Genomic DNA, 27,006 nt, shown 5'->3' on the forward strand with positions numbered 1-27,006 from the left:
CAGAGCTTGCCTGGCAGCTCCCAGCCAAGGTGAAGTGCCAAGAGCCAAGGTGAAGTGCCAAGGGCCCAGGTGCAATGCCAGGCTGAGCTCTGGGCAGACACACGCCCACAGGGGTGCCATGTTACATGCCCAGTGCGCCCATGGGCTGATGAGCCAGATTACAAAGGGACTCTAGGTTGGCTCCATGGGAGGGGAAAGGGCCCCTCCCCAGCCTCAGCTGCCAGGCCCCCCTTCCCTAGGGGCAGGGGCATGCCCGGCCCCATTGCTAAGTCAGGTGGCCTCTGGGTCCAGCACGTGGCCTGGAGATGAAGCCAACGGACACTGGCTGCCAGTCCCCTTCCCAAACCTGCCAGGCTGCCCGGCCCACCATCTCCTGGGAGCAGCCCCACACTGCTGTGGGGCAGCACTCCTCTCCCGGGGGTGGGGCTGGCTCGTGGGGCACTGGGTCTATGGCACAGGGCACCACATTGCGCCACCCAGCCCTGCTGCAACACCAGAGCTCTTGGCCCGCAGGGCTCTGCCCACCAGTGCGGGGGCAGCTGTGTGACCCTGCTGCGCCCCACCAAGGGACGAGGCCCGCTGGCTGCAGGAGGGCACCGTGTCTGGCTGGCGTGTGGGGGGTAGGATGGCACAGGGACCGTGGCTCCGCAGGGCACCGCAGAGAGCAGGCCGGGACTGTACCTTGGAAGCGGAAGCGGAAGCTGCCAGGGCTGGCGGGCTGGGGGCTCCGGAACCGCACGCTGACCCGATTGGTCGGGCTGCGGATCACCTGGCCCCTCATGAGGAAGGACTCGTTGGCCAGGACGACAGGCTCTGCGCCCCCGAAGGTCTCCATGGCGACCGTCTCCCCTTCCAACAGGCTGATGTTCAGGACCTGCGGGAGGAAGGGGCATTGTCAGTGGCGCACCAGGTTATTGCCAGCACGGGCACTTGCCCCCGGTCCTGTCTTGGCGACTGGCACAGCAGGAGACTGCCTTGCCCCCCCAGCTAAATCTGAGAGCCTGGGGGGAGTGACCTGGCCAGCCGCCCCACACCCACCGGGCTCCAGAGACAGCCCACAGCCCTCTCCTGCGCCAGGCCTGCCAGCATCCTGGGGGGCAGGCAGTCACCCAGACTGCCCCGAAGAGGGGCCGGTGCTCAGCCCCATGGGGCCTGTTTCCTCTTCTGGAAGGGGATGTGCCTGCCCTGCCCAGCTCCTCCCCCGACACATCCCCCCGCCGCACCCCAGAGCCCCAGTGCCAGGCGGGCACGTCTCTCTGTGCCTTTTCCCACAGTCAGTCAGCGAGCGGTGAGGCCTGTCTGCGCAGGGCCAATGGCAGCACCAGCTTTCAAACATGCTTAGTAGCCCCGTAAATCTTGGTGCTGGGAGATGCCTTGGACAGGCGGCGCTCGGAGTGCTGCTCCCGCACGGGCCGGAACCGGCCCGCGGGCACATGGGAGAGCCCACACGAGAGCTGTCAGCTGTGCCCTGGCCCCGCCACTGGGCTCAGTAGCAGAGCTGGGGACAGAACCCAGGAGTCCAGGCTCCCAGTCCCCCCTGCTCTAACGCACCGGATCCTGCTCCACGCTGAGCTGTGCTGCCCACAGGCTGTTTCTCCCAACCCGCAGCAGGCCCAGCCCTGGCTAAGCCCTGTCATGGGCCTATCGCTGCAGTAGACCCTGGCTGGTGCTGCCCACGCTGCCATTAGCTCCCCCAGGGGCACCGCGCCAGCTCCCCCAAGCAGCCTTTCAGTGGCAATAACGCCTTCGCTCCATTGCCATGGTAACTAGTGGCTGTCCCAGCCGCGAGCTTCGGAGCTGTGATCACTGCCAGCGCACGGGGCACGGTGCCAAGGCGCCTCCACGGGCTCCCTCTGCTTGCCACGGGAGGGGGCAGCACGATGGGCCCATCCATGACCTGCCCCCCCCCCGAAGCCTGTGGGGACTGGCCCTGGGCATTGTCCTGGGAACGCCGGGGCTAGCGACTGCTGGGGGCAGATCCGGGATCTGAGCCAGAAGGCAGCTTGGCCCCACGGAGGGGTGAAGGGACAGGCCCCAAGTGTAACTGCTGGGTGCCCCAGGCCCAGGGGTGGGGCTGGATGGACAGGAGGGCGGCTTGTCCCTCTGGAGACGACCGGGTCACCCCTGGAAGGGGGCACAGCGGTGCCAGTCCCTTCCGCGGGCTGCCGGGGCCACGTGGCCCATCCCCCAGGGTGCAGAACGTCCTGCACCTGGCGCAGCCACAGCATGCAGCACCTGAAGACAAATCACGCCGTGGCTTGTGCTGGGCCTGGCACTGGGAGAGGGCAGTCACTGGGGCTGCAATGCTGCCAGCATGCAAGGCAGGTACGGGTCACAGATGGTACCTGCCTGCTGCAAACCCCTAGTGGAGACACCATTTGCACGGGTCCAATGAAATCAGGGAGAGCTGCACGGGTGCAAACCACATCTCCGTCACTGGTGCCTGGGGCAGCAGCACCAGAGACTGGAACCCCAGGGAGGCCTGCAGCCCCCTCTGCCAGGGACAATGTCTGCTCGTGCCAGCAGTACCGGGGAGCTCACAGCCAGCGTGCAGGGACGGAGGCTGGCAGAGCCCAGAGCAGCCCCCGCAGGGGCTCCAGGTACAGGGGGCTCTGCGGGCAGCAGCTCAGATGCCAGACAGGAAGGGAGCCCTGGGAACGGCACGTGGCAGCCTGCACATGGCTCACGGGGGGCACGCACATTCGCTCCCTTGGCCTTAACCGGCAGGCGAGAGCCAATGGGAACCGGGGACGAGGCTCTGGGCACGGCGCGATGGATCCCGGCCAGCGGGAGATGGAGAACCGCCAGCACAACGAGCTCCAGATGGCGAAGAGACGCAGCCAGCTGGAGAGAGGGGCCCAGCCACCGAGCTAGGAGAGCAGGGAGCCTCCAGCAGGATCCACACAGCACACAGACACTCCCCCCAGCACGGGCACACGCACACACTCATACACCCCTCCCCCGCGTGCACACTCAGAGACACCCCCCCGGCACGGGCACACGCACACACTCATACACCCCTCCCCTGCGTGCACACTCAGAGACAACCCCCCTGGCACGGGCACACGCACACACTCATGCACCCCTCCCCCGCGTGCACACCCACTCCCCCGCATGCACACACTCATACACCCCTCCCCTGTGTGCACACACTCATACACCCCCCGGCACGGGCACACGCACACACTCATACACCCCTCCCCCGTGTGCACGCCCCCTCCCCCGCGTGCACACACTCATACACCCCCCCGGCATGGGCACACGCACACACTCATACACCCCTCCCCTGTGTGCACACAGTCAGAGACACCCCCCCCGGCATGGGCACATGTACACACACTCACAGACACCCCCCCCCGGCATGGGCACACGCACACTATAAACCCCCATGCACACACATACACATTCCCCCATGCGTGTGCACACACACACACGCCCCTCCACATGTGCACACACACACTCAGCAGCAGTGATGAGAGGAACGCAGCAGAGGGGTCCGTGGCAGGATGCTGCAGCCGCAGGCCAGGCTGAGTTTGGCTGCGTGTCTGCAGGTTGCAGCAGGGCTCTTGCCTGCCAGCCCCAGCGGTGCCGTGCAAGTGCCACGTGACTCACAGCACGGCAGTCAAAGCGCAGCAGCTCGCCCCCGGCCCCAGGGGCTGCTTGCGTGCTAGAGCCTGCAGCCCACCCACATGGGTGTGGAGCGGGGGGGGGGGGGTGTCCCACAACAGGCTATGCCCTGCTCTAACTGAACTGTTTTCACACCGGATGGATCACGCTGGGCACCGTTTGGTGCAGAGGCGGCCTGGATGAGAGGCAGCTGGAAACTGGTTTACACAATGGGAGCTGGGTGCTGGCCAGGGCACAAGCTCACGCTGGGTTCGTGCATGTGATGCCTTCCCCGCAAGCGGCTGCCTCGTTGGCTGCTCACCTTTGGGGGCAGGGCACACACAGGGCACAGAGAGCCGCAGCCCGGGTTTCGTAGCTTCCTCTGGGCCAGCGCAATCCCGTCGAGTCCCCATGCACCTCCCCATCCCACTTCCAAGGGCTAAGGGGCTCCTGGAGTGAGAACGCAGCTGCCCTCCCAGGCAGAACAGACCGGGCCCTGCCCAGCGCTCTCAGTCAAGCTGCATCGCATTCACTTAGGCCAGCCATGGATTCTCACGGCGGGCGCGGTCACGGCTGCCACTCAGCCACGCAGCGTGGAAATGCAGACAGATTGCCCGGCACGGGTGAGGAAATGGAGTTCTCTCCTGTGATTGTGCCGCAAATTCAGAAACTCCAGCTGGGGTGGGCAGTGTCCTGGACGGGACCCTTGGCAGCAGCCAATCCTCCCCACACTCAGGTGAGCTCTGGGGCAGACACAGGCGGAGCACTAACACCTCCAGCCTTGTCCAGGCGAAGGCAAGTAACTGCCCCACTCTCCCTTCACTGGTTTCAGCATCCCTGGGCCTTGACATCTGCAGCTGTTCCAGCCAGCTGCGAGAGCACAGCAGTCCCCACATACCCCCGCGTACCCCACAGCCTCATGCCCCCTGCTCTGGGGGTCAGGATCACCCCAGCTTTACAGGGGGGCACCACGGCTCAGAGAGACTCAGCCAAGGTCTCCCAGCACTAGGAATTGGACCCAGGTGTCCTGAGTCCCACCCGGCCCGGCTCTGAGCCACTCGCTCGCTGCTGGAGGTGAGCGAGCATCCACACACTCACCGGCTCCCGGCTTGCTGGGAATCCTGGGAAGGTTTAACCTTGAGGTTGCCTGGCAACAGTTTATATTTTAATGGATCGTTATAAAATATAACAACCCCCGCCCCGTTTGGGACTCTCCCACTGGTGGCCTGGGGGTGGGGCGCTGGCCGGGGAGTAGGGATGGCGTTTCAGCCCGTTCAGTGGCCACGGAAAGCTCCGAGGCCCTGTGGCTGGGGGATGACCGTGCAGCCCGGCACACACACTGCAAAGACCAGCCCCTAGTCCCCAGCGTCCATCCCCACTTCCCTGGGGCCAGCGGGGAGGTTCCAGGCCCCGAGGCCTGGCTCCCGGCAGCCCTCTGCTGCAACGGCATCATCACTTATCCTGAGAAACCCCAAGCTGTTGGCTTGTCTCATTAGGAGGTGATTGGATATTAACGACGTTAATTAAGCAACGCTAACAACGCTACACGGTAATGGAGAGCAGTGCCGGCACACACGTTCTCGCCCCACGCCGCTAATTACCGCGAAGTACCTGTCGGGCGGCGGGGGGTGGGACGCCGCGTGTGGGCCGGCACCGTGCTGAACTCCTCGCCGTGCTGTTCAACTGCCGCGGGATGGAGAATGACGGGTACGGGGGAAACTCCTCGCCTGTCTCCATGGCGATCAGCTTCCCCGCCCCATAGCCAGCCCCAGTGCAGCGCTGGCCTCACCCTGCCATAACGGGCCACCCCCTCCCACTGTGCCAGGGCCGGCCCGCAGGCTGATCTCCCCCCAGCCCCTCAGGATGCCGGGTGATTGTGGGCCAACCCAGCCTGGGTCTGGGGGATGTGAAACCAGAGCCTGGCGTAGAGCTGGAGCATGACACAGGCCCACAATGCCCAGCCCCGGGCAAGCAGAGCCTGCCTGGTTCTCCTCCCGGTGCCGCCGCCCTGCCCTCTCTGCGTGGGCAGACGGCGCGTCACCCACCCTGGCTCGACGGACGGGGCCTGTGTGGCAGGTGGCGGCGGCGGGTTATTTATTTATTAAGATGGAGTCTGAAAGCTCTGCTGTTGCTGAGGTCTAATTAGGCCCCAGGAGGGGGCTGGCTGGGGGCTGGAGCGCATTGTTCAAATGTCGCCAAATACCACGTGCATTGATCTGACATTCTGTTACCCTTTCACGAGAGCAGCGCTGCATTCGCATGCCCCTCGGTTGAGGGCTGGGTTTGCTCCGCAGCGGCAATTCCAGCCCCCCTGCAGCCACCTCCTGCTGGACGGGCTCCTGAATTGTGCCCCGGGTCCCCTGCTATTCCCCCTGGGGGTCCCTTCCAGCTCGCCAGCCAGCATTTCCCTCCCAGGCAGTTCTGCAGAGCCAAGAGGGAAAGTCCTGGAGTGCTGGGTCATGTGCCCGCCACAGACCCCATCAGAGCAGGGCTGGCCTTTGCTGCTGTCTCCAATCCACAGCACCATGGCTGTGCAACCGCCCAGCTATGAAACACGAAACACCTGCCCAGGGATTGCCCAGCACCTCACCTGCCTGCCTGGCACCACCGGGCTCAGCTGCACCGGTGCCCAGGCACGAGTTCCAAAAGGAACAATTGCCCCAACCCCCAGAGTGAAAATCCTCCCTACCCACACAGCCGTGGGTGACCCTGGTTCCTGCAATGGTGCCCATGCTACTCACTCCTGCAGCCATGGCAGGGCCTGCCCTGCCCCTCCAACCTGGCACCGCGGCCCAACTCCCTGTCCCACAGCTGGAGATGCCCCCTGCCAGGTCGTGAGGGGGAGGCCCAGCATGCTTTGCGCAGAGGGATTTGCATATTGAGTGCCCTCTGGTACCACCAGCGCCACCTGTTGTGGGGGAGGAGAGATGCAGGGTTAGGGGCTAAAGGCAAGGGGGGGAGCCAGGTGTTTTGGCGGTTTGAGGCACTTCGCTAGGATTCCATTCGCACCGTGAGAGACCCACACCGCCCGTCCTCCGCGCTGTACGGCCTCGAGCACAGGTGTGTTTCCCACTCAGGGCCTTGGGGCCTGCAGGGTCCCCCCCCCCAGCTGGCAATGCGGCATTCAGGAGCCCCCGGTACCGACCTTGATCTCCACGCCGTAGCCAGGGTACCCGGAGATGGTGTAGGTGCAGTCCAGGCTGTCGTAGGGTGAACTGACCGGCTCCGGAGACTCCAGGGAGCCCTCGGGGCCCGTGAGGTTCCAGTTGCACGGAGCTGGGGGCAAGAGGAAACCATGGGATCAGACAGGCCTCACGCCTGCTCCCTGCTCCGCCGGCCCATTCCACCCTCTTCCCCAAACAGAGTCCAACATCCTCACCCTCCTCTCACTCGCCCAGGCTCCGGGACACCTGGTGCTGATGACAGGGTGGCTCATGGTCTCGCCCCCAGCCAGGGAAGTGGAACCCCTGGTTAGCCTCATCCCCGGTACCCACCAAGGGCCAGAAGCAGCCTGTGCCCTCCCTCCCACCAGCCCCATCGCCTTAGATACGAGTTTGCCCAGGCCAAGCCCCCATCACGCCCCATTTCACACGCAACTGTGGCGCTGGGCCAGAAGCCCTGGGCTAAACCAGCCTCCCTCTAGGGCGCGTCTATACTGGGCGCAGCTCCAGCAGGGGTGCAAAGGCGGGAGCGCTAGTGTAGACCGGGCACAGGTCTCGTCTCCAGTACAGCTCCCACCGCACCCTTCCCGGTGGGGCCACGGCCACAGCCCGCCACCACAGGAGGGGCCGCACGCCACAGCAACTGACGCCCCCTCCTGCTGGGCCGTGCACCCTGGGAACCTGGGGGCTGAGTGCTGCTAGCGGAGAGGTCAAAGCAGCTGATGTCGGCATGGCGGGACGGTCCTTACAGCCGTTCCATACCTGGACAGCAGCTGTCCCATCAGGGTGCTCACCAGCCCAGTCCCAGTGGGAGCCGGCTCCCAGCCGAGGCAGCTGTGTCTCCTGCAGCCCGGGACCATCTCCCCGCCATGCGGTGACACGCTGGCTGCATGCCTGCCACGCACTGGGCGTGGAGCGATGCAGCCAGTCAGAGCTGTGCCCAACTCCTCCTCGCCTTCCCTTGTGTCACCAACGTGTCGTGACTGCCCTGCGCGACGGCCCACTGCCACCCCAAAAGCGGGTCCAGCTCTCTCCGAAGACCGTGCCCCCACCCCCACCCCCTCTTTAGCAGGCAGCCCGGCCTGGTGCCCCTGGCCCCTGCTGGGGTGGGAGTGCCCTCACCTGGCACCTGCACCGTGGTGATGGTGGTCGTGGTGATGATGGTGGTTGTGGTGGTTTCCTCGTCGTCCCCAGAAACCGTGGCTGTGGTGGCAGCCTCCGTCCTGGGCTCCTTGGCCCTTGGCAGTGCCGGGCTGGGTGCCCGCGGTGAGACAAATCGGGCTGTGGGGGTGATGGCGGTCGGGGTGTTGCTGGTCACCATGGTGGCGGTGGCTTGACCCAGGTTGGGCAGGGCGGCCTGGGAGATGGCAGGCGCGGGGGTAATGGGAGGCTCCGTGGGGACAGAAGCGGAGTTGCTCTCTGGGCTGGCTGTCCGGGGCTCTGCCCATGGCGCCATGTGGCCTGCAGCCGTGGTCAGCAGCTCGGCGGTGAACGCTGGCTTGACCATTTCTGGGGTCCTCTCTGCGTCTCTGGCCTCGGCCTTCTCTCCCACCAGGGCTGTGGTGCTGGTCATGGTCACGGGGGCTGTGGCTGGCACCGTGAGGGATGTGGTCAGGTCAGAAAACACCGGGAGGTCATCTTGGTTTGGCAGGTTGGCTCTGGGGGTCTCGGTGATCCGCCCTGGCACGTCAGGCATGACCGGGCCTGGCCCCCCCAGGCCCCACGTGAGGAAGGGCACCTGCCTCAGATAGTCCTTCTTCGCCAGGGCCTCGTGCAGGAACTCCTCCAGCAGGGGGTGATGGTTGAGCAGTGTCAGCGTGGGGGCTGTGGTGACAAAGCGGACCTCGCCCTCCAGCTCGTCCGGAGTGGGGGGCACCGTCTGGTCCCCCTCAGCCTCAGAGCTCCCCGCTGCCTTCCGGCCCACCACGTTCGGCTCCTCCGAGGCAAAGTCTGGAAGGAGGAGAGAGGCGGCTGAGAACACGGGCGGCCAAGGGGGAAGGGGCCAAGGAGAGGCGGGGAGCTGGGCTGCCAGAGGCCTGGGTCTATGAACCTTGGCATCGCACCCCCCACCCCCAAGGGGACCAATCGTGGCAAGTCACGGTGTGGCGGCTGGTGCTCCGGGGGCACCCAAGTGCTCAGAACACCCCCAGCCAGCCAGCAGGACACCCCCAGGATGGGTGGTGCTCAGACCAGCTGCCAATTCCCTCCACACCTGCTGACAGCCACAAGCCTCTGCCAAGCTTGTGGCGGGGACAGACGCCATGTGTGCAGGGGGACAGGTCCCCCCCAGCACAGCGCCCTCAGAGCAGTACTCCCCTTCCCAGAGGTGTGGGGGGGTCTGCAGAGCTGCCCCCAAAAGGCCCTGCACTGCCCTGCTCCTGCTGGCAGTCACGGCTTTTACACCACACGCCCTGGGCCGCTGAACAAACTGAGCCACTGGCCTCCACACTGTGCCCAGGGCCCCAGGGGAGGGGAACTGAAGCCCTGCTGGGAACACCAAAGGCCCCAGCTTCTCTGAGAGACAGCACGCCCCTTTCCTGGGCAGCAGGCCCCGAGTAAGGCTCCCAAGCGCTCCCCAGGCCAGTCTCAGCAGCTGGCCGTGTGCCCTGCCCAGCCTGGTCACTGACGGGAAGCTGCTAGGAGCTGTGCTGAGCTGGGCCCATGCCAGTGCCCCACACATTGCAATGGTGCCAAGGGGGCACAGCCCTTAGCCCTGGCACCGGTATCCTGCAGACCCAAACTATCGCACTTGGCCCTGGCACTGAGAGACACAGCAAGCAGCTCCATCGGGCAGCCAGGCTGGGCGCCCTCCATGGGGCTGGGGTCCTGAGCCAGGGCCTGGAGAATGGAGGGGACAGGACACTAGCAACAGGCAGCTGTGTAACTGCCCTAGAACTGCGCCCACCCCGCTCCTCCTATCCAGACAGGCTCCAGGCCTTACCGTCCCAAGCCAGGGATGGGATTGGAGCTGACCCCCCCATGACTGAGACAAACCCAGCTGCCAGCCAGCCCCCTCCCCACCCAGGCAAGACAGGGGCGCTGTGAAGGCCCCCTCCCCATTTCCTGCGAGGAGGGGCGGGCAGCCGGGAGAGGAGCGGGAGCCGCGAGGCGGAACGGTATCTAAGAGGAGGCGCCAATCGCTTTCAATAAAGCTGATGACTTTATCGGGGGACGTGTGTTTCTGGGTAAACAGAGCCGGGGCTGGAACGTCACTGACTGTGCAATCAGCAGCCGGTTCGGCAGCCCGGCCACGCAGCTGATGGGCGCTGCCGAGGCTCTGGGGAGATGGCGCTTCCGGACGGTATTGGGGCCCTTATCCTGCACGTGGCTGCTCCGGAGAGTCATGCCCAGCAATACAACACTTGCTAATGGATGGGAAGCAACAGTTTGTGGGGGCAATGCCCCCTGCCCTCCCCAAACTAAACCCGTGTCTTCAAATAGCTTATTCCGGCAACTGGGTCTCTTGATGGGCTCATCCGCCCTCCGCCCCCCACCTGCCCAGATCCTGAACTGGGCCCTGATGTCAGGAGATTTTAACTCTAACCACATCTGGTTCTTTGCTCCTGGGTCAGTGCCTCAGGGCCTGTTCCCAGCAGCTCTCCCCCAGCACGAGGGCTGGGAATGCACTCTTTTCCGAAATGCCAACCGAGATTTCCCCCCAGTCACCTGACTCCAGGAGCTGGGACATTAGGCAAGCAGCAGACGTGGCAGGAGCTGGCAGAGTGCCGCTCCGGGCCTCCCGGGCCAGCCGCACGGGGTAGGGTGGGCAGGGCAACCCACACGGCTCCATGGCAGGCGCGCTCCCCTCCTGCCAGCGCCGCAGCCTCATTAGTGGCCCTCCCTGCACATTATCTCCTAAGCTATGCAAATAACCTGTGTGTGAAGCCATTTAAAGTATTTAGACTAAATGAGAAAAGGCTTTCATCAGTCCTAATGAGCCATTGAACATGGCTCCCTGGCGAATTCGCTCTCCCTGCCTCTCCTCCCCACCACCGCTTGTGCCCCAAGAGCTGGCGTGTGATCCCATCTCCCGGGGACGGCTCCCACACATGCCCTGCCCTGCCTTACCCAGCAGGGGTTGGGGGGTAGGGGGACAGAGCTCCCAGAACGCCCCCTCCCCCGTTACAGAAAACATCACAGCTCAGCCATGCGGTCACTGGTGACACCAGTGCCGCCCGGAGACTACGCAACAGTAGACTTATTGTAGGGCCTACGTAAACGGTGGCTGAATTGTTTACTCTTTCCAGACAAGCAGGGAGATTGCTTTGGGGAGTGGAGATTTTCCCAATGGGAAGGGCATTCCTCATGTGCTAAGGGGGGTCACAGCCACATTATACTGTCTGCCTGGGGTGAGATGGGCCCTCGCCAGGCCTCAGGCCTTGTCTTCAGCTAACTCTCCCCTGCCCCTTGGTCACACCTGGGTTGGGTTGTTCGGAGCTGGTGGGGAGTGAGCTGCCCTGATCAGGGCGGGAATGGGGACAAAGCGGGGCGCGTGTGGCTCTCAGGTCCCCAGTGTGGGGCAGTGACTGACCGCCGGTGAGGGTGGTAACACCTGTCGGGAACATTGAACTCCAACTGCAGGAGGAGAAGAGCTCTGCTAACGGAGCTAAGGCTGGCGCTGGGAGCTCCTGGCTCAGAGAAGGCAGGACGGCCATGTCGCGGGGAGCTCCCGCCCCCTTCGCCCCCCGGCCAGAGTGAGCAGGCAGCCCCCCTCGCTGCCCAGCGCAGCTCCCTCAGGCCTGGCAGCACCGGGGACGTGGCAGATGCACGTCAGGGTGGGCGTGGCAGGGGCCATTGTGCCACCTGCCAAAGGGGAGCAGGAGACTCCCGCTAACGTGCTGCAGCAGAGTTCAGCTCCCAGGGAGGGCGGGACAGAGAGAGCCAAGGACGCGCCCAGCAAGGGCCAGCCATGTCCCAAGGGCCCAGCCCGCGGAGCACGGCGCGTGTCTGCAGGAGGCAGCGGCACAAGGTGGCCAGGCGGCGCGTGCTCCGAGACAGGCTGCGTTAGCGCACAGGGCACGTCCTGGCGGAGCGCTTACACCGCGCGCCAGCACTGATGACATGATACTGCCAATTAGCAGGTAATTATACTGAATGCTACCAAGGGCAGGGCCCTTCAAGGATTAATCGCCACGTGACTGCCACTTTGAAGGGACTATTAAGAGGCTTTAGCTTCAAAGATTGGGGAAAAAGTTATTGCTCCAGTTCCTGAGTCCTGCTGAATGGGGTGCTCAGAGAGTGGGTGGGGGCTGTCAGCAAAAGGCCCCCTCCCAAGCTTTGCCAGTGCCCCTTACTCCCGACCCACAGCCCTATCCCCACTATCACAGCCCCAGGCTCCCCCCTCAATGCAGTCCTTCAGCACCTCATGCTATGTTAGTCCCACTCACCCTCACCCCAGCGAATGCCCCTCGACCCACAGCACCCAGGGCGTGGAGGAGATGCTGGCTGTGGAGAACGTCTCTCCAGGCCATGACAAGTCGAGTTCCCCCCCACCCCCATTTTCACTTGTTACTCCAGGCACTTCTGGGGTCACAGGACTCGCCAGACCCGCCTAGCCCTGGCCCTGACACCGCCAGTTCTGTCAGAGGAGACATAAGGAGCAGCCGGCGAATGGCTGTTTCCTGCCCTGGTACAGCCGGATTTACGTCCCTTCCTACTTTATAATTAACCCACTTCATGGCACCAGGCATTCTCCTTACCATGGCAAGGCCCCCTATGAACCCAGGTGTCCGGAGGCCAACAGCTGGTGTGCTGGCCCCCAGCACCAGCGCATGTAGAGCAGGGTTGGGTGGCAGTTGGAGGGAGCCCCTGCTCTGCAGCCTCCAAGACCAGGGGCCGGGATGCGCCCCTGGGGCCGGCGGGCGGCCTTTCAGGGGCGTCCCCAAAGCGCCGGAGGAGCCTCGCTGCACGGTAGTGGCCAGGAGAGGCCCTGCCCCCCGCCTCCCTCGCTGAGCAGGGAGAAATATGCCTTGTTGCAGAAGTTCTAAGAGGTTAACTTGCACCCAGCACGACTGGAATTATTTTTTAATAGGATCCATTTATTATACCATAAAAGTTAATGAGTTTATACTGAAGGGCGCCAGAATCCCTTTTAGGTTTTAATAGGGGATTAGCACTCCAGCCCAAGCCCTACACCGGCTCATTAACTGCTGCCTGCAATGGCTCCCCACTCCAGGGGGTGGGATCTCTGGGGAAGCGATTCCCCCAGCCCCCTGGCCTGGCGTACTCATGGACACAGCCAGTCAACGCAGATTCCCCTTTGTCACCAGGCCTCGAGTGGCCCCACAGGACTCAGCCACCTGCAAAAGCTTCTGGGAATTTGCCTGTCCCAGGCCGGGCATCCAGCAGTGACCCCAGGGTCACCGAGAGCCGTGTGGCCACAGCCCTGCACGGAGCCTGACCAAACCCGGGGCAGATGGGCAGAAAACAAGGCCGTGTCCTGTGGGGTCTCGGAGCCAGCCAGTCCAGGAGCAACCAGGGAGTGGCTGTGCGGAGACCAGTGCCAACAGAGTGGTGCCAAGTGCACGGCCCCATCTCCCCTGGGCAGGGGACACACTGGCAGAGCGGGCAGCAGGGTGCACTGGTGCTATCGGGCGGTGCCAGCCCTAGGGAGGGAGAAGGCTCCGGTGCTGGCACTCCGCCCCGCCCTGCCGGATGCTGCCCCCAGCCCCGGAACCAGCCGGCTGCTGGGCTCAGCTCTCCCCGAGTGGGTTATTTTCTCCTCAGCGCTCTAAACGGCGGTGATAACTCTGCTCCTGCTGCTCGCTGGATGGCTCTGATAATGAGATGTAACTTCTCAATGGGTGTTTTGTGCTCCAGCAAAACGTGTAAATAAATTGAAATGCTAATAATACCCCATCAGGAGAGATTCACTCCGCGACCCCAGCAACCTCATCAGCGCCGGCTCCTCTGTACCAGAGGCTGCCGGCAGACGCAGGGCCAGCCAGGCGGCCCATTATGTAACGCTGGGCTGGGGGAGCCCCTGCGGGGGTGGGACGGAGGCAGCCGGATATTTTGGTGAATACCGAACAAGGCTCTGCAGGAAGAGCCATCGCTCAGTAGTGCCCCCGCTCCCCACGGCGGGCGCTGGCCAGAGGCGCTGCTGGGCAGTCCTGGAGCGAGTACCAAACGTTTCCCACCATGCCCTGAGCAATACGCTGGGCTGCAGGCAAGGCAGGACCAGAGAGTGGGGATGCAACGGGCTGTACCAGGTACCCTGCGGGTGCTGTCAATGCAGAAGGCCCCTGGGCACCGCCTGCCCTGCCCCCACCCTCATGCCTGGCACAGGCTGGGTCCCAGCCCCGTCCCACACCCCTTATGCCACAGCTGGGCACATGCTAGCACCCCACTGGAAGGGTGAAGCCAGCGCTGGGTCACCGCACATGAGGTGGCCAGAGCCACCATCCGGGGGGCTGGGCTAAAGGCACCCTCTTTGCCCAGTGGCGTGTTTATCCCCCGGAGCCCTCCGCACTCATCTTCCCCCCTGCCACTGAGAACAGCCATGAGCCGCACGAGACGCCTGGTGCCCGGGTCCGCCAGGCGGGTGGAGAGTGCTGAGCCAGGGCGGGGCTGACTGAGCCCTAGGTACAGAGTCGGGACTGCCTGGGCTACCGGCCCCCTGCCAGCGGCTCCAGGGACAGCGCTGGGCAGCAGCACAGAATAAACCTCACGCACAAAGCTGTGGGATCCCCCGGTGATGAAACAGGCACAGAGATGGATTCATGTGCTTGACATCACCCAGCGAGGAGGTGGTATGGAACCCAGGAGTCCTGCTCCTCCCCCCGCTCCAACTCACCAGCCCCCATTCCCCGCCCAGAACAAGGGATAGAACGTGAGTCAGGCTCTGAGCTCCACACTCCCCCCAGATGCATCTGAAGAAGTGAGGGTTTTTACCCACGAAAGCTTATGCCCAAATAAACCTATTAGTCTTTAAGGTGCCACCGGACTCCTCGTTGTTTTTGTGGATACAGACTAACACGGCTACCCCCTGATACATACTCCCCCTATTCGGCTCTGCACCCCTGGCTGGGGACCAAGCGACTGGAAGGGGAGACCACGCCAGCAGCGGGGTGAGCGGTGGGGTGGGTTGCCTCAGGAAAACGGCTCAGATGTGGAGCTGCTGGAGGCAGGGATCCGGCAGCGTGGCTGCTTGTTAGCGGAAGGCCCTTTAGACTGCGGGATTAGGCACTGAGCTGGTAACAAACACTGGCAGATCAGCCCTGCGCTGCGGCTAATCGCACATAAGTCAGCACTGGCTTCTGCTGAAGGAGGCTCGTCTGCTCGGCAAAGCCAGGAGAGAGAGAGAGATCGGCTCTGCCAGGCTGTGGTGCCCACAGTGCCCTGGGGCGGGGGCTCCCAGCCAGGGCCGGCTCCAGCTTTTTTGCCGCCCCAAGCAGCGAAAAAATCAAAGAGAACAAAGAAAAACCCGAAGTGCTGCTGAAGAGGAGGAGAGGGAGTGAAGGACCCGCCGCCGAATTGCCGCCGCAGACCCGGACGTGCCGTCCCAATACCGGACGGACGTGCCGCCCCTTTCTATTGGCTGCCCCGGGCACCTGCTTCCTTCGCTGGTGCCTGGAGCTGGCCCTGCTCCCAGCACACCTGCCATGGGCGCTGGGTGCGCCGCCGCCCTGTGCCAAGCAGGGCGCTCTGGGGCCAAGGGGCAGGCGCTGCCAGGAGGGCTCTGCAGGAGCGAGGGGGTCAGGAGCCAGGTTCCCGAGAACGATGGGCCCAGCTCTGTGCCAGGCTCCGCTACTGAAGCTTTGCCGGGCACATCGGAAACACTCCCTCCATGCTCCTATTACTAGCGCAGGAATAATCCGCTGGGGGCCGGGGCCACGCCTGGTAACCGGGCTGGGGATGTGGGGGCACAGCACCTTCGCAGCACAAGGGAGGGTCTCAAGGCTGCGGAGGCTCCCGAAGCGGCGCCCCCCAGCGGAGAGCGGGAGGGGCTCAGAGCCCCGGGGTGACAGCAGCCCCAGGACGGCTGCCTGCGCCTGGCTCCGGAAGAGGAGGAATATTTGCCTCCTGTGCACCCAGCAGCTGCTCAGCCTGCAATGCAGCGCTCAGTTTGGATGCTCCCCAGGCTGTGGCATGGCCACCGGCAGCCCTCTTCACTCCCCAGGCTGGGCACAGCCAGCAGTCACCTCCTGCTTTGCCCCTGCAGGCGCCAGGGCGTGCAGACCTGGTGCTGCGGCAGCTTCGCAGCGCCAGCACCCCCCAGCGCGGACGCCATGCTCTTGCCACAGAGCCTGGCAGAGGAGAACTCTCCCGCTCCCCGAGCTCGCTGGAGACGGGGCAGTCGCTGGCTGGAGCCTGGGGCAGCAGCTGCACAGAGAGGGTGGGAACGAACTGCCTTCTGGAGTCCTGCTGAATCCGGTGGGGAGTTCTCGGGGCCCCGGGCCAGCCCCCCAGACCTAGGAGGGGCTGGGAGCAGGAGCCCTGAGCGCACAGGCCCCGAGGGGCATGGGGAGACAGCAGGTACTGAGTGATGGGGTCACATTCCCCATGGGACAATGGCTGCACCGCCCAGGACCCCAGGCAGCAGCGGCAAGGTGAGTGCCACATGGTACGCCAGCCACGAGCCAAGACACCCCCCCCCCCAGCCCAATGGACGCTGGCCCTATGGGGGGCCTGGCACCCGTCACTGTGCTAACGCCCCCAAGCAGCCAGGTGGGTTTCAGATCAAAGGGATAAAGATGACGCTTTCTCCAGCTGCCATCCAGGGCAATTGATGTCCTGTGCAGGGCGGTGCCAGCCGAGTGCCAGGCCGAGGTGTTGCAGGGGCCAGTGCAACTGCCGCTAAGAGAGGAAATTCCCCCCAGGCCCACAAAGCCTCTCCCCACCCAGGCACGTCCCCGCTGCTGGCAATGGGCGTTTATACAGACACCACCCAGAGCCCGTTGTCTTCCCCTTCCTCTAGTGACAGCTGCACGGCCGGTTCCCCCCACCGCTGATCCCACAGGCCCCACTGTTGCCACCCACACCCTGAGCACAGCGCGGCGACGGGACCTGCCTTAGGCCAGAGAGAGAACCCAGGAGTCCTGACTCCCCGTCCATTTCGCTAACCACTAGCTGGCCCTGCCCACCCCTGCTTGTGCTGTCATGGAACAGGCACTAATGAGGCCTCAGCCCATCAGCAGAGCCCTCCGGTGCGCGTGTGCAGGCTACTCCAGTGCAGATTGGCACAGAGATCCTGACAGCTCCCCCTCCCTGGGACCTGGGCTGGCAGGGCCTGGCTGGGCTCTCCTGGGCTGGCCCTGGATTGCAAGGGGCACCCTGGAGCTGAGCCCGCAGGGGAGCTGTGCGGAGGGGCAGGCTCACGGGGAGGGCACTGCAGGCTGGCTCCCAGCAGCCTGTCCGGTGCTTGGCACACACCACATGTTGCCAGCTGGAGCAGCTGGTCTGGGGGCCTAAACTTCCTGAGCGCCAGTCTATTAACAACGAACGCACGTTGGGGCTGCTGGAGAATAAGCCTCTCTGTGCTGTGTGCGGCAGGTGAAGGGGGGGGCGGGCAAGCGGGGGGTTCCCAGCAGAAATCAATAGTGTCTAGTGTAAAAAATAAACAAACAGCAGCTGGGAACGTGCTCAATCGATATCGCGCAGTGCACGAAGCAATAACCTAGTGCCTGGCAAAGCGAGCGAGACGGGGCAGCGTGCATGCCGGCCGGGGGCCCAGCCACTGCCGCTCTGCACTGCTGGGGCCTGCTGGAACAGGCAGGCTTTGGGGGGGGAGGGGGGAGGGATGGTTTGACCGTCAGCATCTCTGTGGCACAAGCTCCCCCTGCACATTGCTCCCTGCCCTACGCTGCCGTCCAAGAACAGCTGTGCCCCAGAGGTGGCTGCATTGCAGCAATCCTGGGGCCTCTCCCACGTGCTCTGGAAGGCCGGCCAGGCGGCAGGGGAGGAGGGACGCGCTATCACTCAGTGCTGGCTGAGCTCTCTGCGCCACCCGCGACCCCAGCCAGCAGAGGGGACCTTTGGTTTTCTTTGTAATTGTCTAAAGCCCTGGCTGGCAGGAGCCTTGCCCAGTCCTCACTCATTAACCTCCCCGCGAACAGACCCTGTCTGTGCAGGAGCCGGGTGCCGGCTGCCATGAAAATGAGGCAATTAGAGCGAGCAAGCGGCCCTGGGCAGAGGGCAGGCGCAGAGAGTGGGCTGGCTGGTCGGCTGACAAAGCAGCTCCCTGCAGCATGGCCAGGACCATGCCAGCCACCGCTCTGCAGATCAGAGCCCCCCGCTCCTGTCAATCAGCCTCAGGCCCATGGCAACAGCCCCCAGGACCAGCATGCACCTGCAAGATGCACCAGACCCCTGCAGAGCCCGTGGAGGACCCATGCCGGGCACCTTCCTGGGGCACCCCCACCCCAACCTCCACACAGCTGTCCCTTCCTGCATGGAACCCTGTGATCATGGGGGAGGCCGCTCCTTGGTCTATCCCCGCCTCCGATGTCTGCAATGACCTTTCACGGCATTGGCTGCCAAGCTCGGAGCAAGGAGGCCAGAGACGCAGGCAGGCGGCCCATGGAGGCACGGAGGGCTTGCTTGGAGGGGAGCAGTCTGCCTGGGTTGTTTGCTTTGTGGGGCCTGGTGAGATACTGCCCCGCCCACAGCTCCTCCCCACAACCTGCAGCCTGACTTTGGGAAGGGTGGGAATTTCTGAGGCTTGAGAAGTTCTCGGGAACAGGGTGAAGCGGGGGATGGAGAGTCTCCCCCCACCCCTCCACTCCCGCTGCCAGCCCGCCACCAAGGTCCCTCCTGCATGCGCCGCGGCCCCTGGGGCCGGGAAGGCTGACAGCAGAGAGACATGATGGGAATGCGAGAGCGAATCGTGCTCTGGGTCAGCTCTTGTTCTCCATCAGCGCGGAGCTGCAGGGCAACTCACATTGTGCAGCCAGAACCGGCGTGGAGCTGAGAGCCAGGGCAGGACGCTGGCCGCCCCGGCTGGGAAGCCTCTGTCCCTGCTGCCCGCTCTGGGGCACCCCTAGTGTCTGGAGCAAGGTAACCCCTCCAGGCAGCACCATGGGTCTGGCCCATCAGGGTCCTGCCACACCTGCTGGAGTGAACCGTGTTGCCAAGCCATTCGCCAGCTGCTCCTTATGTCTCCTCTGACAGAACTGGCATGCAGAAGAAGCTGCCTCTTCGCAGAGCGCTAGCCTGGCCACTGCACCCCCAGGCCCGGCAGCATGCGGGGATGTGGTTTGGCTGCAGCCTGGGCCCTGTACTAGTTTCTGTGCTTCAGGCCGCTCCTGTGAGCGGGAGAGTCGCTCTCCGTGTCCCCCCACCGCCTGCTCCAAATGACACCTTCCACCACATCCTGACCTTCAGGGGCCACCTATGTTCTCTCCGCCCTGGCCCTGGCGAGACAGCCCCACTCCCCTCCCTTGGGTTGGTGATCCAGGGAGCCAGTTCACATCAGCTACACCCAGCTGGTGCTGGCCCTGCGCAAGGAGAGGCAGAGAGGGCAGGGCAGGGCAGCGTGACGCCCCAGGCCAGAGCACGGGGACCCTACTTTATGCACTCCAGGAGCAGCAAGGTGCAGAGTGCGCGGGGAGGGCAAGGTGGAAACCAATCTGGCTACTGGGCGAGGGGCTGGCTGGGCAAACACAGATCTGAGCCCCTCCCTACACACGCACCACGGTGCCTCCTGCTCTGGGGTTGCCGGGTCGATCCCCAGAGCCAGCACTGGTGGTTGGCTGACATCTCTGCAGATGGTAGCAAAAGAGATGGGAGGAGGGCCTCCAGCGTGGAGTGAGGGGGCACCAACGAACCCTGCTGTCCAAAGTGCTCCCCAGGTTGTCCTGTGTTGGACTCCGTCCCACTATGGAGGTGACATCGCTTCCCACCAACCCTGGCTGCTCCCAACGCCCTAGGCCGGTGCCGCTCGCTGCAAGGTCCATGGCGTGCTTTAGAGACACACCATAAAGAAAAAGACCCAAACAAATCCCTAATTAAAATTTATGCAAAATTGCGCCCGGCGCTGGTTGCTGTAGGGCAGCGGGACTGGCATCAAAGGGTCCAACAGCCGGGCAGGCACAGGTGACCCAGCCCAGCCGGGCGATGGAGGAGCGTTCGGCGCGCAAAGCTGGGCCGGGCGCTAACGAGAATGGACAGGAGCCCTCCAGCGACGGGTGCTAACGAGAGACGTGACAGGACAGGAACGATGAAGCTTTAATTCTTGCTGGTCTTACTCAAGCAGAAAGCCCGCGGTACCTGGCGTGAGGGCTGGTGCCAGGGCTGGTGCCAGGCAGTCACCCCCACCCCTCTGGGCTGTCCCCGCCCGGGCCAGCCCCCTCCCTGCCTCGCCGGGCCATGCTGGGGGCTGCTCCCTCCCTGCAGGGCTGGCTCACACAAAGCCAGGCAGCGCCTTGGGCTCTGGGGGCTCCTGGGGCTGGAGGGAGCTGGCTCCCCAGCCCTGCTTGGTCCTGTTTGGGCCTAGATCCCGTCTTGCGCAGCGGATTCTGCCCCCACATTCCCTGCTTCCCTCCCCCCCATGCCTGTGCCCTCGGGAACAGTGCCCATGGACCCAGACACAGACCCTGCTGCCGCCGGGGCTTCCCGCCAGCTGCTCTGGGTGCGAGGCAGCTCTCCTGGGTCAGATGCCTGGAGCCGCCCACCCCCCCGCTCTCAGCCCCTCGCCAGAGCTCCTCTCTGCAGCACTGCACTGGTCCCCACTGGGAGCCTGGCACTGCGCTCCCGCACGCATGCAGGGAGCGATCCACGCGCCGCCCCCGGCTCCCGCCGAGCCCTGTGGTGGTACCCGGGGGCTGGCCCGGCATCGCCTCCAGTGCTGGAGCTCCGGGAGGCCGCGCCGGTTTAATATTCCTGCCGGCGCACGCAAGGAAGCGTTTGACCTTGTGTGTCTTGCGATTCTCCTTGAATTGAACAGTCATTTACCCACTGACACGTGTCACATGTCGTCTCAATAGGCTCCCTCGAGCATCAAGGAGAAATACAGCGATGACAAATGACGGCTGACATATCAACTGCAATGTTTGGAAATTACAGCCATGTAGCGGTAATGGAGCTATCCTGTCAGAGCTGTGCTACAGCCGGCCGCGCCCGCGCCGGGGCCACACCAGGACGGGGCGCAGCTGGAGCACCTGCGGATCCCCTCCCAGACACCAGCTGGGGAGGGGCTGCCGGCTCCCAGCGGGGGAGGGGAGGGGAGGGGACTTTCTGGGTCACTCGAGAAATAAAAAACGGGAGGAGCCGAGTGAGTCCCAGCAGACGGTGGCCAGGCGGTGCACTGGCCGAGGCTGTGGGGGGGGGGGGGGGGGAAGGGGCAGGCTGCCGGGAATGGCCACTGTGAGAGGGGAGCATCGGAGCCTGGGGGGGGGGGGGGGGGGGACAGCGCTCCAGCCCGGCCCCAGTACGCCTGCAGCCAGCGGGAGGCCCCCATGCCGGCCTCCAGGCAGCCCGGTGACCCCGTGGGCCCTGGCACTTCCTGGGAATGCCCCGAACTCGACGGTCTCTGTGGGCTGGCTCAGCTCAGAGCCGTTTGCTAGCACATGGTGCACCAGCGCAGCCTGGCTGGGCAGAGGACGCTGGCACTTGGCCAGGGTAGATTGGGAATTCCTTCCCCCACCCCAGCTACAACCTGCTTGGCAGGACCAAGCCCCAAGGAGCATTCCCCTAGCGGGGCAGTGGAGGGAGGATGGGGGAGCACGGCTTCACCCTGCCACCTTCTCCCAGCCCATCTGTCCCATTGCCTGGCTGCTGTCCCAGCCTGACCGTGCCATGGGGCTCTGTGCCGGGGGCACCACAGGGCAGGCGATTTGCTACCCGAGGGCACCTGGAGAATGGGAGAGGCCTGCTGGGCTTGTCCTACCCCCCACGTCCTCCCTGGAGACAGCTAAGCCGAGGGGCTGGCAGTACAGAGGGGCAGGGGTGCTGGGCAGAGCCAGCTCCTAGCAAAGCAGCTAGCCTCTGCCTTTCTCCACGTCCCCTCCCCCACCGCTGTCCTAGGCCGTCCACGCCCAGCCTGCCCGGCAGATCCTGCTGCAGGCCAGAACCTCAGGGCTAGAGCCCCAAAGCACCCCCCACCCCCATTCCCAGCTCCCCCGGCGGCCCCACCCCGTGTCCGTCTAATCCCGATTCCCCGCTCTCCCGCCGGAGCTAATGCATTTGTACAGCAATTTCCCTGAGCCGTGGCGATGATAAATGGCGCGTCGGCTGCTATTTCAGCCCCGGGAGTCATCGCCAGGCACACACAAAAGGAGCCAGCCAGGCTTATAGTGACATTTTCTCCCCGAGCCAGCGTCACTTGAAACAACCCCTCTCTTCTCATGGCAGGCAGCGCGGCCGTGACCGCCTGCAATGTGTACTCGGGACGTGCTGGAGCCGAAGCCGGAGCCCGACTGGGTTTGGGGAAGGGAGCGAGCGGCATGGCGAAATAGTGACCCGCTTCGCACCCACGCTGGAGATGCCAGCTGATAGCCCCTGCCACGGGGCTTCTGCGCAACTTTCCAGCCCCCGCTGGAAAAGCAGCCCCCGGCTCTGCTCCATGGGGATCCCCGTGGGCATTGCAAACTGCCCCGTATGCCAGCTGGGGCCGGCAGGCAGGAGAGCTCCCCGGAGCGGAGCAGAGCGAGCCGCTGGGGCTGGGCGCCTGGCAGACGCTGCGTCCCACACTGCAAAGGCACTAGAGGGGATGGAACCCGATGGGCAGAGTTGCGCCAAAGCAGTGGAGGCACCGGCGTGAGGAAGGAGCCTGCGTTAGCCAGGCAGGGGGACCAGGCAGCCTGCCGGCGCAGTGCAGGTCTCTGCCATTCCTCACCGCGTGCGCCAGGGGTGGCTCAGAGTGTCTATCCTGTACGAGACACAGGGCAGCTGCCCAGGGGCCCATGAACCACAGGGGGGCCAAGCAGAGTCCATTGGTGGCGATCCCTCACTCACGTGCCCTAGGAGCTGTGCCCTGGGCGGGGGAGGACGCCTAGGCTGGCTCTACGCTGCCTGTCTAGCACCAAACCATCGCTCCCTGGACTCTCTGGCAGCTGCCAAGCCTCAGTGGCACGTGGTGGTGAAGCGAGTCCAGCTACCCAGCACCCGTGGGTCCCTCTGCACGTGTAGTCTGGCAGGGCCCTGGACGGACCAGCTCACTCACGCTCACTTGGCGGGCGCGTCATGAAAATACAATTTCCGCCGTGAGGGAGGGGTCACTCCCAAACAGCTGTTCATGCCTGGTCATTCGCTGAGCGAGGTGGGCAATTGGCTGCCAGAGTCACATGGCAATATTTCTGTTCCCCGATTGGCTGGCTAGCGTATCATTTCCCGCACGCACCACGTACCCACAACAGCGGCCAGAGAGAAGGTCGAACAGCCAGGAAGGGGATGGGCTTATGCCCAGGCCTGTTCTGAGACACCTTTGCCCAGCATCTGGCCAGCTCCCAGTGCCAGGAGAACAGATGGGAGCTCAGATGCCGAATACTTAGACCCGAGTTTTGTATTTGCAGCCACGCTCCCGCTCCAACCTCCCTGGAACCCAGCACGACCTCCCTATGGGGGGAGCTGGGCCAGGCGGCAGCACAGAGCTGCCCCAGCTCCGATCCGCTTCCCCAGTGCATCTGATCTCCCGAGCACACAGCAGCGAGTGGGGTGGGGGGCTTGCTGACGCTGCGCCTTGGCTGAAATCCTGCAGCGTTCAGCACCCAAAGCCTGGCTGCAGGGAACAAAAGCCACTTTCTTCCCCGCTCGCTCGCTGCGATCACATCTCATTTCAGGTCAGAGCATGAGCAGCAGCGGGGAGAGGCAGAGGCCGGGCATGCAGGGCGAGCTGCAGTGTGGGGTGCAGGCCCCTGGCCCCGCAGGCTAGGGGGCAGCTTTCAGTCACCAGTGCGTGAAGTTAGAAGCCATCTAGCGGGGACTGAGGGGGGGCACATGAGAGGGTAGGTTACTGGGCGGGCTCTGTGCCCATGGGCAGCAGCTGGTTGAGTTCTCCCCCCATGCGGGCTCTGCTCAGAGCTCAGTGGCCTTTGCTGCAGCGCCCAAGGTGGGGGCCGGCAGCCAGGCTGGCGATGCTAGAGCTGTGCCAATGAGGGGATGCTGGAAAGGTGCCAGCGAGCACACTAACAGTGCGGCTGGGGAGCTGGGGATGTTTTCTGGCCAGGGTGAGCCCTGGGGGCAGCCCACGCCGTGCCACGACCACGGATCTCCTCGCTGCATGGGAAGGGGCTGTTGGAAAAGTGTGGTGGGGGACTGCTCAGCAGTGGGTGGAACAAGGGACGTGGTTTCTAGTCTCAGCTGTGCTGCGCTAGAGGGGGAGGGTTTGAGGGCTCCTGGATCCTATTCCCAGCTCCGCCACAAGCTCACAGCGTGACCATCTTGTGCCTCAGTTTCCCCAGCTGGGGTGAGCAGGAAGTTCCTTACCCCCAATTGTGAGCTGGGTGCTCTGTAACCGCACGCAGCCCCTGCCGCCCATGTGGCCCTGTGCCCGGGGTGCGGACAGGGCACGGGAAGGCCTGACGGGTGCCAAGACGGCTGCTGGCAGTGTGGGATCCGTATCATGTTTCCCGAGGTGTGTTTGTGAAGAGCCACTTGTGCTGCTGCTGCTAATTGGCTGCGCTGCAGTGGATTGCGAGCACGGCAACTGCTCTCCCCGGGGCCCCACTGTTTGCAAACACGACGGCAAAGCAGGAGATGGGAAGGGCTGCGCCCTGCAGCGTGGCCTGATGCGGAGAGACGGGCAGCGCTGAGCACGGCTGGGGCTCCAGGGCGACTCTGCTCCCCCCCACACTTCGCCAACCCTCATCTGCCAAGGAGACCCGAGACCCCAGCTCTGGTGCTTCCAGGTGTCTGGGAGCTCATGGAGCCACCCCATGCAAGGCCCTCCCTGGCCAGTCCCAGCCCAGCAGTTCCCTAGGGTCAAGATTTCCTTGGAGCCAGAGATCTGCCTCCCATCCTGTACCAAGCCATGCGCACCGCCAGTGCTGGGTCACGCTGGGCACACCCCAGCACCTCCTGTCCGAGGGCTCGCCGCACTCACAGGGAGCTGGGCACGGGCCCCATGACGCAGAGGGGAGGGGACATGTGCAGGGGCCCATGGGGCTCACCTGCAGGAGAAAGCTGTCTCCAGCCGGGGCAAAGCAGCCAGCGGGCTGTAGAAAGAGCCCAGGTGGGTGGATGGAGAGAAACCAAAGGCACCAGGGGCTGGCAGAGCGGGAGCAGGCCTGGCCGGGTACCATTCCCCCTCTGCCACGCAGCAGGAGAGCGCAGTCGGTTGTCAGCTGTGCCTAGCCTCCCTCCGACACAGCAGCCACCGCCCTGTCCTGTGAGGGGAGAAGGTGCATGGAGGGAGCAGGTCGCCATGGGAACGGCCCAAGGCAGCCCAGAGATAATCCGCAGGGCCAAACGCTGCGGAAGGGGCAGCGCAGAGGGAGCGTTCAGAGGCAGCCAGCCCGGAGCCCCACCTGTACCCCCAGCTCCCAGGGCAGCTCACCCCCCTACCTGCCACACAGGGAGAGGAACCTGGCCCTGCCTGGGTTGGCGGTGGCGCACTGCCAGCAGCTGCGATTCTGCAAGGGGCGCAGTGCCCTCCATTGCCAGCACGTCGGCGGAGCTGGCAGTTAGCCAGCCTCGAGCTGGGCGCCTGGCTGCCTGCAGGGCACGTCGAGCCGCCGTCCCCAGTGGCTGGGATAGGATCCAGCGCATGTCGCAACTGCAGGCGTGCCCTCGCCAGCCAGCAAGGACGAGAGCAAAGGAGTTTTGCCCTTTACCAGGCTCCCCCCTCCCCCTCGCCCCCATCTCTCTGTGACACTCACAATAATTGAAATCCACTTGCGTTAAGCGTGCGAGATCTGCTTGTTCCCTTTCCATGTTCGGCTGCTCAGCCATGTCATCATCCCCTGCAGCCACAACTCCTCAGCCGCACGCGGGAAGTTACTCGCATGGCCTGTGAGACAGAACCCAGCCTCCCCCTGCAGAGCACTGCCAGCACATCCAACCCCTGCTCCACGGTGCAGGACACCTGCCAGCCCCTGCCCCCACTGCCGGGGGCCTGCAACCAGCACGGTAAGACTTGGCCCTCAGCACTAACCGGGATTTGGCTTCAGGCAATTAAGAAGCGACCCCTTAAAGCAGAGACCCTGGAGCTGGCAGAGCGAGAGGCTCCCAGGTAGCTGGCATGGAGCGCGAGCCTGCCATGACCAGCCCGGCACCAGGGGTGTGGGGCTCTGGGGCACGTTCCCTACCTCTCCCTGTAGGCCCTTCCATCAGCCCAGGTCTCAACAGGCCCGGTGCCCTTTCCCGGCACCATGGGGTCACCCAGCCCTTGGAGGCAGCTCCGGAGCCCTGCTCAGCCACCCGCAGGAGAAGGAAAAGACACACCCACATGCCAGGGCCTGGCACCTCCATGGAGAGCTGGGGAAGCTGTGCTCGGTGGGCACCAGCCTGGTGTGCCATGGCGCGGGGCATTCTGTGCTCGGGAAGGGAGACGAGACCACATAGCCAAACGCGCTTCCTGTTCCAGCCTCAAACCTGGGTCTGAGTCACTTGCCCACCGATTGCAAACACAGCACTCTGCGCCGTCCAGGATCCCCACCTTGTGTTTGTATAGGACCTACGATAAAGGGCCACTCAGCCAGTTTGATTCTGGAGCCATTAAAGACCCATATTCTAGCACTAGATGTAGACGTTAAAGTCACCTCTTCCTTCCCCAGCATCCCCGTGTCCTCTGCTGCCACACGCTGCCCTGAGCTGGCTCCATCTGGCACCTGTGCCGGCACCTGTGCTGTCTGCAGCTTGCCTGGACGGGCAGCACTGCCTTACAAGCACCAGCTGCCAGAATCTTCGATATTTCATTCGCAAGTGGGGATTGTCTATTACATGCGTTCAGGCAGACGCGTGCAAGGAGTTTAAAAAGGAGATTAGATCCCTGCACCTGACAAACTCTCACCCTGCGGTGCTGCTGGGGCATGGGGGGGGGCTCCCTGTGCCACCTGCACTGCTACATGCCAGATGGCCCGTGGGCCAGGGGCCCTACAGTGGCAGAGCAGGAAGGGGGGTGTTTCTCTTGGGACCCAGTAGCCCCACAGGCTCAGCTCAGTGCACCGGGGACCAGACCCGCGTTGGGATCCCCCTGCCTGGCGTTGGCCGCTGGAAGCCTCCTCCCTTGCTGACTAAAATCCCCTGCTCTCCCATGCCCTCCAGGATCAACTCAAGTCTGTTTCGGATTCAACTGAAAGCAAAGGATGAGCAGGGACAGGACAGAAACGCCCCCAAGTGCGCGTGGGAAGATCTCCTCTCG

The 27,006-nt window shown here is 64.1% G+C and overlaps 1 protein-coding gene across 2 annotated transcripts in view; it reads right to left on the bottom strand.

The window, feature by feature from the left end:
* The window catches only part of SEZ6 (seizure related 6 homolog), a 69,463-nt gene that overhangs the window by 27,329 nt on the left and 15,128 nt on the right, over positions 1-27,006 (bottom strand). For both annotated transcript variants that reach the window (XM_065573481.1, XM_065573480.1), the window contains exons 2-4: positions 7,890-8,717; positions 6,752-6,882; positions 682-874 (exon numbers count right to left, since the gene is read on the bottom strand). In XM_065573481.1, the coding sequence (XP_065429553.1) occupies positions 682-874; positions 6,752-6,882; positions 7,890-8,717 (1,152 nt within the window). The remainder of the gene's footprint in view (positions 1-681; positions 875-6,751; positions 6,883-7,889; positions 8,718-27,006) is intronic.

This window comes from Chrysemys picta, chromosome 19, assembly GCF_011386835.1.
Source record: "Chrysemys picta bellii isolate R12L10 chromosome 19, ASM1138683v2, whole genome shotgun sequence".
Classification (NCBI taxonomy): Eukaryota; Metazoa; Chordata; order Testudines; family Emydidae; genus Chrysemys; species Chrysemys picta.